This window comes from Balaenoptera ricei, chromosome 3 (assembly GCF_028023285.1).
Source record: "Balaenoptera ricei isolate mBalRic1 chromosome 3, mBalRic1.hap2, whole genome shotgun sequence".
Taxonomy (NCBI): domain Eukaryota; kingdom Metazoa; phylum Chordata; class Mammalia; order Artiodactyla; family Balaenopteridae; genus Balaenoptera; species Balaenoptera ricei.
The window spans coordinates 125273622-125288141 of record NC_082641.1 but is presented as its reverse complement, the minus strand read 5'-3'; the positions used below and the strand labels follow the sequence as shown (position 1 = coordinate 125288141).

General features: G+C 35.4%; 1 protein-coding gene across 1 annotated transcript in view; it reads right to left on the bottom strand.

The window, feature by feature from the left end:
• SPINK5 (serine peptidase inhibitor Kazal type 5) overlaps window positions 1-14520 on the bottom strand; it is an 80220-nt gene that overhangs the window by 46817 nt on the left and 18883 nt on the right. The window contains 5 exon segments of the mRNA XM_059919546.1: window positions 5113-5194; window positions 6963-7090; window positions 10578-10641; window positions 12086-12213; window positions 13803-13866. Coding sequence (XP_059775529.1) covers window positions 5113-5194; window positions 6963-7090; window positions 10578-10641; window positions 12086-12213; window positions 13803-13866 — 466 coding nt within the window.

Below are 14520 nucleotides of genomic sequence, written 5' to 3'. Positions count from 1 at the left end.
AGGGACACATACAGACTGAAAGTGATGGGATGGAAAAAGATATTCCATGCAAATGGAAATCAAAAGAAAGCTGGAGTAGCTATACTCATATCAGATAAAATAGACTTTAAATTAAAGAATGTTACAAGAGACAAGGAAGGACACTACATAATGATCCAGGGATCAATCCAAGAAGAAGATATAACAATTATAAATATATATGCACCCAACATAGGAGCACCTCAATACATAAGGCAACTGCTAACAGCTATAAAAGAGGAAATCGACAGTAACACAATAATAGTGGGGGACTTTAACACCTCACTTACACCAATGGACAGATCATCCAAAATGAAAATAAATAAGGAAACAGAAGCTTTAAATGACACAATAGACCAGATAGATTTAATTGATATATATCGGACATTCCATCCAAAAACAGCAGATTACACGTTCTTCTCAAGTGCGCACGGAACATTCTCCAAGATAGATCACATCTTGGGTCACAAATCAAGCCTCAGTAAATTTAAGAAAATTGAAATCATATCAAGCATCTTTTCTGACCACAACGCTATGAGATTAGAAATGAATTACAGGGAAAAAAACGTAAAAAGGACAAACACATGGAGGCTAAACAATACGTTACTAAATAACCAAGAGATCACTGAAGAAATCAAAGAGGAAATCAAAAAATACCTAGAGACAAATGACAATGAAAACACGACGACCCAAAACCTATGGGATGCAGCAAAAGCAGTTCTAAGAGGGAAGTTTATAGCTATACAAGCCTACCTAAAGAAACAAGAAAAAGCTCAAGTAAACAATCTAACCTTACACTTAAAGAAACTAGAGAAAGAAGAACAAACAAAACCCAAAGTTAGCAGAAGGAAAGAAATCATAAAGATCAGAGCAGAAATAAATGAAATAGAAACAAAGAAAACAATAGCAAAGATCAATAAAACTAAAAGTTGGTTCTTTGAGAAGATAAACAAAATTGATAAACCATTAGCCAGACTCATCAAGAAAAAGAGGGAGAGGACTCAAATCAATAAAATCAGAAATGAAAAAGGAGAAGTTACAACAGACACTGCAGAAATACAAAGCATCCTAAGAGACTACTACAAGCAACTTTATGCCAATAAAATGGACAACCTGGAAGAAATGGACAAATTCTTAGAAAGGTATAACCTTCCAAGACTGAACCAGGAAGAAATAGAAAATATGAACAGACCAATCACAAGTAATGAAATTGAAACTGTGATTAAAAATCTTCCAACAAACAAAAGTCCAGGACCAGATGGCTTCACAGGTGAATTCTATCAAACATTTAGAGAAGAGCTAACACCCATCCTTCTCAAACTCTTCCAAAAAATTGCAGAGGAAGGAACACTCCCAAACTCATTCTATGAGGCCACCATCACCCTGATACCAAAACCAGACAAAGACACTACAAAAAAAGAAAATTACAGACCAATATCACTGATGAATATAGATGCAAAAATCCTCAACAAAATACTAGCAAACAGAATCCAACAACACATTAAAAGGATCATACACCACGATCAAGTGGGATTTATCCCAGGGATGCAAGGATTCTTCAATATACGCAAATCAATCAATGTGATACACCATATTAACAAACTGAAGAATAAAAACCATATGATCATCTCAATAGATGCAGAAAAAGCTTTTGACAAAATTCAACACCCATTTCTGATAAAAACTCTCCAGAAAGTGGGCATAGAGGGAACCTACCTCAACATAATAAAGGCCATATATGACAAACCCACAGCAAACATCATTCTCAATGGTGAAAAACTGAAAGCATTTCCTCTAAGATCAGGAACGAGACAAGGATGTCCACTCTCACCACTATTATTCAACATAGTTTTGGAAGTCCTAGCCACGGCAATCAGAGAAGAAAAAGAAATAAAAGGAATACAAATTGGAAAAGAAGAAGTAAAACTGTCACTGTTTGCGGATGACATGATACTATACATAGAGAATCCTAAAACTGCCACCAGAAAACTGCTAGAGCTAATTAATGAATATGGTAAAGTTGCAGGATACAAAATTAATGCACAGAAATCTCTTGCATTCCTATACACTAATGATGAAAAATCTGAAAGAGAAATTATGGAAACACTCCCATTTACCATTGCAACAAAAAGAATAAAATACCTAGGAATAAACCTACCTAGGGAGACAAAAGACCTGTATGCAGAAAACTATAAGACACTGATGAAAGAAATTAAAGATGATACCAACAGATGGAGAGATATACCATGTTCTTGGATTGGAAGAATCAACATTGTGAAAATGAGTATACTACCCAAAGCAATCTACAGATTCAATGCAATCCCTATCAAATTACCAATGGCATTTTTTACGGAGCTAGAACAAATCATCTTAAAATTTGTATGGAGACACAAAAGACCCCGAATAGGCAAAGCAGTCTTGAGGCAAAAAAATGGAGCTGGAGGAATCAGACTCCCTGACTTCAGACTATACTACAAAGCTACAGTAATCAAGACAATATGGTACTGGCACAAAAACAGAAACATAGATCAATGGAACAAGATAGAAAGCCCAGAGATAAACCCACGCACCTATGGTCAACTAATCTATGACAAAGGAGGCAAAGATATACAATGGAGAAAAGACAGTCTCTTCAATAAGTGGTGCTGGGAAAACTGGACAGCTACATGTAAAAGAATGAAATTAGAATACTCCCTAACACCATACACAAAAATAAACTCAAAATGGATTAGAGACCTAAATATAAGACTGGACACTATAAAACTCTTAGAGGAAAACATAGGAAGAACACTCTTTGACATAAATCACAGCAAGATCTTTTTTGATCCACCTCCTAGAGTAATGGAAATAAAAACAAAAATAAACAAGTGGGACCTAATGAAACTTCAAAGCTTTTGCACAGCAAAGGAAACCATAAACAAGACGAAAAGACAACCCTCAGAATGGGAGAAAATATTTGCAAATGAATCAACGGACAAAGGATTAATCTCCAAAATATATAAACAGCTCATTCAGCTCAATATCAAAGAAACAAACACCCCAATCCAAAAATGGGCAGAAGACCTAAATAGACATTTCTCCAAAGAAGACATACAGACGGCCACGAAGCACATGAAAAGATGCTCAACATCACTAATTATTAGAGAAATGCAAATCAAAACTACAATGAGGTATCACCTCACTCCTGTTAGAATGGGCATCATCAGAAAATCTACAAACAACAAATGCTGGAGAGGGTGTGGTGAAAAGGGAACCCTCTTGCACTGTTGGTGGGAATGTAAATTGATACAGCCACTATGGAGAACAATATGGAGGTTCCTTAAAAAACTAAAAATAGAATTACCATATGACCCAGCAATCCCACTACTGGGCATATACCCAGAGAAAACCGTAATTCAAAAAGACACATGCACCCGAATGTTCATTGCAGCACTATTTACAATAGCCAGGTCATGGAAGCAACCTAAATGCCCATCAACAGACAAATGGATAAAGAAGATGTGGTACATATATACAATGGAATATTACTCAGCCATAAAAAGGAACGAAATTGAGTCATTTGTTGAGACGTGGATGGATCTAGAGACTGTCATACAGAGTGAAGTAAGTCAGAAAGAGAAAAACAAATATCGTATATTAATGCATGTATGTGGAACCTAGAAAAATGGTACAGATGAGCCAGTTTGCAGGGCAGAAGTTGAGACACAGATGTAGAGAATGGACATATGGACACCAAGGGGGGAAAACTGCGGTGGGGTGGGGATGGTGGTGTGCTGAATTGGGCGATTGGGATTGACATGTATACACTGATGTGTATAAAACTGATGCCTAATAAGAGCCTGCAGTATAAAAAAAAAAAAAAAAAGGAGACCTTGAAGATAAGTCAAAATCAGACTACTAAACTTTGAAAGGACTTCGGACTTTATTCTTAGGAAATGGAAAACAATATTTATAGCAGAGAAGGACCTAATCAAATCTTTGTTTTAGAAAGATTATCCAGTCGGATGTGTGGAGGGTTTAAGTGACTAAAGACTGAAGCTAGGGAAACTATAGAAGAGAAGGAAGGAAGGGAGGGAGGGAGAGAGGGAAGGAGGGAGGAGGGGAGGAAGGAAGGAAGGAGGGAAGAAGAAAGGAAGGGAGGGAGGGAGGGAGAAAGAGGGGAGGGAGGGAGGGAGGAAGGAAGGGAGAAAAAGAAAAGGAAGAGAGAAAGGAAGGAAGAAATTGAAAGTGAAAGATAAGAGGATAGTTGAGGGACATTTAACAGCTAAAATTAAAAGGAGTTTGTAACCCAGGATTGAAGGAAAGAAAGCAGTTGAAACTGAGGCCTTAGCAATTAAGATATAGTTACATGAAGGCAGAAGGTGGACTAAGGGAATGAGGTATTTTATGAAACTGAACTACACTTCGTAGAAGGTGGGATAACTCTAAGAAATAAGTTAAATAGGGTCTCTTTAATGGAGTGAAATGGTCCAAATACACTCTAGAATACCTTTAAACATTAGATTTTCATAATGCCATTGGTTCATGGAAATATTTCCTAGTCTGTGAAAACAACATGGAAGAATAATTGAATCTTGAAGATTGAGGAAGATGTTGGCTAGAAGTATGGAGACCAGGCAGGATGCTAATGTATCAATGCAAAAGAAAGCTATTAGGTATCTGAGCTAAGATGGTAGCAGTGGAAAAAAGGCAGATGACTAGTTAAGAGGTGTTTTAAAAGTAGAATGTCGTATGATTTTAAAAGGATCATATTAAAATTTTACATTGCTATTGCTTTCAAAATGAAAACCCCCAAAACAACTGTCACACATTTGAAGAATGTATATCAACTTTGAATTCAGATAAAGCTTGATATATCACCTTCATTCAGGAGTGTGGAACTGTTTTTACTAATGTGCCTTAATTTCCTCCAAATAGAGCTAAAAATTGTAATGTCATAAGTATTCTAAATCTTATAAAATAGTAACTAAAAATTAGTTTCCAGAAACCCATTAGTAGTGGAGGAAAAATAAATGAATATTGAAAATGCATTCTAAAGTACACACACACACACCCTACAAAAGTCGTAACTAAATTGATCAAACTAATCCTCACCTCAGTTTCTCTTTTAACTTTTTCTTTAGCCTTTCTCAGGTGTTCATCTGCTTTATTTTCTTCTTCTGAAAAACGCTGTTTGCTGGAGAAAGAAACAAAAATAAGGAAGTGAATATAGATGTTTTGAATCTTCAAGCTACAAAATAGTCGTTTAGATGCAAGTGGAAAGGAACAGCTAAGTGTTCCTGAGTTTTAGAACAAACATTTTCAAATCACCCTAAAGCCCCTTATTAAATTGAAATCTTCACCATTTCCCCAAAGAACCCCTTTCATTTTGCCTTTAAGTTTGCCATTTCCTTCCACTGTAACAATCTTTTTTTTTTCTTTTTTGTCATCTTCCCTTCTTTTAAACCTCCCCAGCTTAAATTCTACCTTCTTTTTTTTTTTTTCTTTAATTTTCTTTCTTTATTTATTTTTTGGCTGCGTTGGGTTTTCGTTGCTGTGTGCAGGCTTTCTCTAGTTGGGGTGAGCGGGGGCTACTCTTTGTTGTGGTGCGTGGGCTTCTCATTGTCGTGGCTTCTCTTGCTGCGGAGCATGGGCTCTAGGCACATAGGCTTCAGTAGTTGTGGCACGTGGGCTCAGTAGTTGTGGCTTGCGGGCTCTAGAGCTCAGGCTCAGTAGTTGTGGTGCACGGGCTTAGTTGCTCCATGGCATGTGGGATCTTCCCAGACCAGGGCTCGAACCCGTGTCCCCTGCATTGGCAGGCAGATTCTTAACCGCTGCGCCACCAGGGAAGCCCAAATTCTACCTTCTTTAAGAAGACATCCCATACCTCAAAGTGGAAATGAGTTCTACATCTTTCAGTGTGTTTTCATACTTGGATATTCTTCTCTTATAGGATAGTTTTCATTCTGTCTTGCAGTGTGTGTGTGTGTGTGTGTGTGTGTGTGTGTACATCCAAGGATTATTTTTGCTATTAGCCTTAAGCTTCTTGAGAGCAGGGATCTTTGTCCATACATTCATTCACTTATTTATTCAACATTTGGTTAGTAATTATTTTTTGGCAAGCATTGGACAGCACCCTGGGCATATAGTACAGTAGTTTACAGTATAAACACATACCCTATCTTCTTAGAACTTACAGACCAGTAGAGAAGAGTGACAGTCAACAAATAGTACTAGAAATAATTATACAAATACCAACTATGATGATTATTATAAAATAAAATTATTAAGTGTTATAAAGATTGAATTTAATTAGTGATTTTAGGAGATCTCATCCAAGGAAGGATAATCTTGAAATGCAAACCATGGAAGAGACATTAGCTGGCCAAAACAAGAACTGGCAGTTGGAAAGTGTAGGAAAGAGCTCATAGAGTTCAAGGATCTGAAAGAAAATGTGATGAGACCTTTCCTGAGCCATCTTTAGAAATGCCATAATTTATATGTTGTGGGATTTGCTCTTCCCCCAGGGTCAGATGTCCAAGATGAAAAGATAGAGTTAATCCAGTTCACGTATGAACATGGATTTTTTTGTGGGCATCCCGTCTATTCTGCCACAATGGGGTAATTACTGAAGGAAAAGAATCAAAGTCCTAGTGCCTGCTTTTAACCCTCATTCTGTACTATGACTAGCTCATAAAAAGGCTTACAAAGGTCATGGGAGAAAATGTTAACAAGTATTTTGTAATCCAATCATCCTACTGGAAATTAGAATCCATTTGTATTAAAAAAGAAATATATAGCATTAGAGCCTACTTATTAGGTGGTATTATGATTTGTAGAGGACATAAAACTGCTCAGGAATTCTCAACAACAAATCTTCCCATGAACATTGTTCTTATTCATCATTTTAGTCAACCTCCACTTCACCTTTTGAGTAACTCCGAAGAAACCACATCTATACTTACAGAATTTCAGCACACAGGGCACATTTGTTGCCATGCATCCTGCCGTCAGGGCCACGGACTGGCTCTCTCTCCCGTGTACAAAAAAGTTTTCCATTCCTCACGTGGTTTTCATATTCCTTGCAGAAATTCTTTAAAAAGACAAGTAATTACATTTAGCACTTTTCTACTCTTTAATCTAGAAAATGTGCATCATGGATTTATAGTCAAAGAATGTCATCTCTAGAAAGTGTTAGTGAACACACACAACATATTAATGAGAAATAGTAATTACATTGTCAAATTACTTGGTACCTGTATATACTATGTCATGTATTTATTAAAAGGTAAAAGAGTCTAGGAAAGAATAAGGCTGAGCAAATATTTTCTAAAATCAGATAGTTTTTGTTAACTTTCAAATCTATGGGTAAAGATAATAAATAAAAGATCTGTCATGAGGTTCCAACAAAGACATAACAAAACACAGCAGCAAAGACAAAACAAAAGTGTTGCCAATGAGCAGAATATAGAATCTGTAAGATGAGATACTTAAGAGCTACTTAATATGGAACAAGTCAAGAACAATTTACTTAGTTTGCAAGGAAAAAGGAATAAGATGGTATCCAACAGCATTATGCTTACTCTATTTGTTTTCTCTGTGGATCTGTGGATCATTTTTATATACTCTGCCACCTTTATCAATGTTCATTTCTAACACTGCAGGTGGAAACCTCAGAAGGAGTGAACCTAATTTTCCTTCATTACCCACTTAGAAATGCAGACCATCAAGACTAATCTTTATTTAGAAAACCTAAAAAGGTTGTGACTTCCTCCCAAAATTCAGAAGAGGTTTATACACACAAATTTCCTGATTGATACTTGGATTCAGTATTTTCAAGTTTCTCTCTGTGTTTTGAAAATTCTATTTGATAAGGGCCATATATATGTGTGTGTGGGTATGTGTGTATACAAAATAGTTATATTTAATTATATATGATAAATATATATATAAACTTTAAAACACTATACTAAAACACTACTTGATAGCATATATTACTATAATATAATCTATAAAAATGCTTCTCTGTGGCCTTTTTCAACTGTATGACCCTCATCTTCCCATTTCAGCTAAAAAAATGCGAGCATAAAGAGTATGGTTTATTCACTGCAGTATTATTTACAGTAGCCAAGACGTGGAACAACCTAAGTGTTCATCAGTAGATGAATGGATAAAGAAGATGTGATATATACGTATATACAATGTATATGTATGTATGGATGGAATATTATTCAGTCATGAATGAAATCTTTCCATTTGTGACAGTATGGATGGGTTGTAGAGGGTATTATGCTAAGTGAAATAAGTCAGACAGAGAATGGTAATTACTGTATGACTTTCCTTATATGTGGAATCTAAAAAAACAAAACAAAGGAACAAATAAAACAGACTCATGGATACAGAGAACAAACTGGTGGTTGCCAGTGGGTAGGGGAGTGGGGCGGGATGGGGGAAATAGGTGAAGGGGATTAAGAGGTACAGACTTCCTGTTATAAAATAAATAAGTCATGGAGATGTAATGTACAGCAAAGGGAATATAGTCAATAATATTATAAGAACTTTGTATGGTGACAAATGGTATCTAGACTTATCATGGTGACCGTTTTGAAATGTGTATATATATATATATATATATATATATCTCAAATCACTATGATGTACACCTGAAACTAATGTGATATTGCATATCAATTATACTTCAATTAAAAAATTTATTTAAAAAAAGAGTGTGGTTTGGAGTCAGAAGGGAAATTAAACTGTGGCTCTAACTCACTGGGAGACCAGAGCAAAGTCACATCACCTTTGAGACTTCAGTCTCACTACCAACACAAAGGAAGTTTTCAGAATAGCTTCTCTTTAGGACCTTCTCTAGATCTAGTATTCTCTGATTTAAAAAAATATATAACTTACACTTCATTAGGACACTTTAAAAGAGAATCTAATGAGAAGATATTTGTCTTTAGAGGAGTAATGGGTGTGTTCCGAACTTCCTGGTTGTAACAATCTGGGAATACAGACGCAGAAGACAGTCACCTGATAATCACAGTGTGGTAATAAAATTAATGCTCAATGGTTCCCAAAAAGAAACAATGATAATTTCAGTTTATAAGTTGTGATTCATCCAAGGAGATTCTAAAGAAATGCTGTGTGATCAACCCACTGACAGGTTAATTATGGGGCAAATATTGAGCCATCACAATAATGCAGTCCTGTTCAACATAATCATGTCCAATGACCCCACCAAAACAATGACCCCAGCCACAGACAAAAAGAAGGAAAAGTAGCTGAGGCATGATGAAAGACAAGGGAAAAGAAACTCCCTGTTTATGAAGTAATAAAATGTTGAATATCACAAGATGACCCGAAGTGTTATACTGAAATTTAACAACCACCACAACAAAATTGCTTTTCAAATCTCAGTGAGTGTTGAACACATTATGGATAATTATGAATGCTCTGTGTTTCTTAATTTAAATTCTGAATGCCCTATTTAGGGTGGGACATTTGTTTCATTGAACGGCATTATGAAGTGGAAGTTCAGCTCTTAACTACCAAAAATTGCACCTGTGTCTCCCCTTAAGAAAACATATGCCCTACAATCCACAAAAATAGTATCTTTTTATTAGCACAAAAGGGTGCAGGACACAGAATCAGAATCCAACAGGAGGGTAAAATTGAGATCATTTACCCAGCCTCCTTATTTTACTAATAATGAAAATTGAGACCTGGACAGAAGAGATGAGTTGCTCAGTTTCACACACCCAGAGCAGGACTAAAACTCAGGTGTTCTGACTTTTCAACAAAAGACTACTCATTACCAAAGTAGCTGCTATCACTTTCAATGAAAGTAGGGTTTAATAACCTTGGTGATTTAAGAAATCCAGGCTGTGTTATCTACAATGTGTATTCAATTAACGAAAAGAATAATTTTTTATACTAGATTGAAAAACTAAATCATCGAATAATTTGAAAAACCTTAATTTTAAGGTTATTTTAAAAACAACAATATCAATAATTGCTTGAGGTTTTTGTTTAGTCAGAAGCATGACCTTTATAAATGCACGCCTCTCTGAACATAATAACCATAATGGAAAAACTGAATAACTAATTTGCATCAGTGGGAATATACATAAAATACACCAGTGAATATACTGTTTAAAAGATTCTGGAATTATTTTCAAGTTATTCCTGTCAAATTTATATTATGTTGCTTTTTTAACTAATTTATTCAAAGCAAAAGTAATTTACACTAAGTCAAAGAGAAATCTGGTGGAAACTAAGCAGAATTTAATTTGCATAAGCTTTGTCTTATATTCTCCTGTTTTTTTTAAGCAAGCAGAGTATTTTGAGCTTTAGGTGGGAAATGCTATTTTAACTTTGAATCTAGTGATTAATATACTTAGGAATATTATACTAGGAATATTGTACTAGGAATTCAACTTGGGGAACTTTAACATTAAGGAGACAAGTTCAATGTAATAATGAAGAACAATGACATTATTGAATTACCTTAAAGGTTCAAGTAGAAATTGTCAATATTTATGTCCACAAGAACCAAATTGTGTTGATGAGAAATTTACCTTTTCAGCACTTCGTCGAATTCTGGTTTCACCTCGCTTGGCATTTTCTTCAGCTTCTTTTAAGCTGTTAAGAAAAGAAAATAGTTGGTCGGTTTATGACTTTATCATATCTTCAGTGTCCAGTTCTGTGCTAAGCACTTCCATATCCTTTGCTCAACTTGCTCAACCCATCCACTTACATGAGACAAGCTTTGCCCTGTCTTGAATGTTTGAGCCAGAAAATTGCCAATGATAAGGATGGGTGTGAAACTGACTCACTGACAATCAATTAGAAGCCTTGTTCTGTAAAACTGGACAGGTGTGACTCCTTGATTGACACACAGAAGATTGTCAGGAAAACTTGCTTTAGCAGGCAGAACCAAGAGCTTTAAAACAATGCTGTGACAAGGATGAAACCAAACTAAGCATTTGAAGTACATGTTGTCATCCACACCCTTATGTATAGCTTTTTATACCTTGTAAAGTACTTGTTTGCCTTCACGTAAAAGCACCCTTGTCAATAAAAGCTACATTGAACTGAGCTTCTAAGTCCTTTCAGATCTATTACCTAACTGCAGTTCAACTTGGAGATAGACAAGACTATCTTAGTTCTACAGAGGAAGAAACCAACCAGGAGTCAGGGAGGTCAGATTCTCTTTTTTAGCTAGCACATGAAAAGAAACACAGAATCATAGAATTAGGGCAGGTTTGAGCACTAAAAGTGCATGCCTCCTAGATAGGAAAGTGGAAATGAGGATGATTTCCTGTCTGGAAACCAGTTATAATAACTATTTTTAAACCTGAGAGGACATGCCCTTGAATTCCACACAGCATAGTATAATTTTCAAAGACAGATGTGAAGTCCTTTAATCTGTTAAATCTTTCTCTCTCCTGATTTTAAAAATCCAGTGATATAAATAGAGCACTTTAAGGCTTGCTGACAAACAGATTAGAGAATCTGTGCTTTAACAGCCAGAATATGAAAGACTCTTTGAATCTTACTCATATCTGTGTCTCAGTGCTCAGAGCAGTGTCAGGCACTGAGAGAAAGATTAGCCCACCAGTTCTTCCCTTTCATAAAGTCCCACCTTTTATACAACTAATAAATTCAGCCACATGACATTATTTTAAATTAGACTGTCATCTTCAGTAAGAGTCTCTATACATGCCTGAATGAAGCAATGCATGTCAAATGACTGACCTAGGTTATTCCACAAGAGAGCACCTTTTAAATTTTGAAATATTATGCCTTATAAAACACTGTGCATTTTCAAGTCATTATAATTAAATAAATTAAATAACTAGCATAACCGCTTTATCCACTCCTTTTAAGAAACTTTATCAGATAATATGAATTAAAAAGAGAAGAAGCCACTCTGGGAGCAAGGCCCATTTCACCTTATAAAGACAAAGGATAACATGCTTGAGGAAAAGGACTTTATCTCTCTGTGGAGTGGTTCTCAGGACAGCAACCAAGTGCATTCTCATCAGGTCCACCTGCTGGCCAGCTTGGGGGTGAGGATACTTACAATAGCTCAGCACACATCACACACTTATTGTTGTGTGTCCTTCCATCAGGACCAAGAACTGGTTCATTTTCCTTTGTGCATCCAAGTCTTCCATTCTTCGCATAAGGCCGAAAATCACTACATAGATCCTGAAGAACAGGGAAAGAAACTTGACATTTACCATCTGGATGGTAATGCTTACAACACTATTTTCAGAAATTTTATAGAGCCCAGTGCCCCTCTGCCTAGTGCACAGTAGCTACCTAGAGCAATGCCAGTCATGTAAAAGTAGGTCAGTAAGTATAATTCACATGGTTAACTATAGAACTCGTTTACTTGTTTATTCATTTATTAGTAAACATGGATAACCTATGATGTGTTAGAACGAAGGTAGAACACAGTCCTTTCCCTCAACTTGCTCATGATCTACTGGATGATACAAAGAGACATTTAAAATACAACGTGCTACAGAGAACTGTATTCAATATCCTATGATAAACCATAATGGAAAAGAATATTTAAAAAAAGAATGTATATCTATAACTGAATCACTTTGCTGTACCCCAGTAATTAGCACAACATTATAAATCAACTATACTTCAATAAAAGAGAAAGTTACAAAAGGTAAAACAATGTTACCTTCTCACTGTTTTTTTTTAATTATGGAAAATGTGGCTTTTTTATATAAATAGGTTATTTATGTTAACATGTAATGGGTTTATTGTAATTTAAAATGAAAAATAAACATATTTTTAAAGTTCTCAGTTTTTACTCCTGATACAATAAATATCTATAGATATAACTCACATAAACAAAGCCCCTTGGGGTCCTCAATAATTTTTAAGGGTTTAAATGAGTCCTAAGACAAAAAACATTGAAAACCACTATCCTAGAGTAATCCTACTTTCCAGCGATAAATGTATTTGTGATTTTTTAGGTATCTCCCTTTTTTCCCTAAGCATATAAAAGCAAAAGCATATTTACACACATATACATATATTTATCTTTTTCTCATAAAAATAATGCTATACAGCTAAAAAAAAAAATACAATGTGCTAATATCCTTTGATAAACCATAATGGAAAAGAATATAAAAAAGAATGTGTGTATATATATATATAACTGAATCACTTTGCTGTACAGCAGAAATTAACACAACATTGTAAATCAACTGTACTTCAATTAAAAAAGACAAAAAGTATAGTTTAAATAAATCTAAAGAAAAAGATACAATGTGCTAAATGTCTTGATGGGGGTAACCTCACTCACTTCCCCTATTATCACAGGCTCACAGAATTTTAGCATAGAAAGGTGTTAGTCCAATTGTCATTTTTAGATATGGAAACACTGGTAAAGTGTGGTTAAGTAATCTGCCCAAAATCTCCTGACTGCAAGTGACAGTGCTGGGTTTTCTACTCAGGTTAAGTAACTGAAGTAGTTCCCTTTCTACAACACATGTAGTTTCCTTTCCCTCCCTCCCTCCCTCCCTCCCTTCCTTCCTTCCTTTGTTTTCATAGAAAGCAGAAATAGAGATGAAAGGTCTAAATACCAAAGTAACCTGCTTCCGTTTTGGGAACTACCAGTTGCTTTTCATCTAAATGAGCAGTATTCCATTTCAGGTGCAGCAAGAATGAATTCTTTCCAAACACCCCCATCAAAGAAGGAAGAGGAGACCATCTTCTTTCTTTTCAAAGTCAGCCCCCCCAGTGTTCCCCCCAACTCTGACATTCGTCCTCACCTGCTCTGGATTACTGTTCTTACATTCTCCTTCACTTTTTATGCCAACTTGAGATCTGGTTTTACTGGAATTAAAAGTTAGTAGACACAGCAGTTTAATATCATGGAACTTCTCACCAAATGGAATTTTTCTTTATATATTGTGATTCTCCTTTGCTTTTGAAAATAGGTGTCACACTGCACTCTTTACTTTTTCTAATGCAAGTCTGTGTTTATAAATTACAGTCAAAGAAATTTGGAGAGCATGTTGGAGAGCTGATAAGATTCAGACCTGTAAATGTTATTTCCAGATTTTTTTTCCTGTTTCCAGAGAGGACCCATATCAGAAGAGTGGGAAAAAGTAAATCTTGTAACTAGATATTAGATGCCACCCAAGGAAGTTTGTTGTTGTTGATGATCATGTTGTTTTAAATAATCGAGTTCAAGTTTATAGTATCCAGCATACTATTACACCATTCTTCATTTGGGTTATGATAACTAATATTTTGTTTTTCATGGAAAGTATGTAAGGCCCTAATTAGTATTGTTCAGTCTAATAGAACTTTAAAAGCATATCTGAAAACATAGTAGCATAAATATGATACACTTCTCACTCTCTAAAAAGATCTATAACATCTGTATAACAATAAAAATATAATAAAAACAACAGAAAGAAAAAACCTAAGTAGTTAAAAGTGATAAGAAAAAAAGTTATACCAAAAGAGATCAGCTGAGGAAAA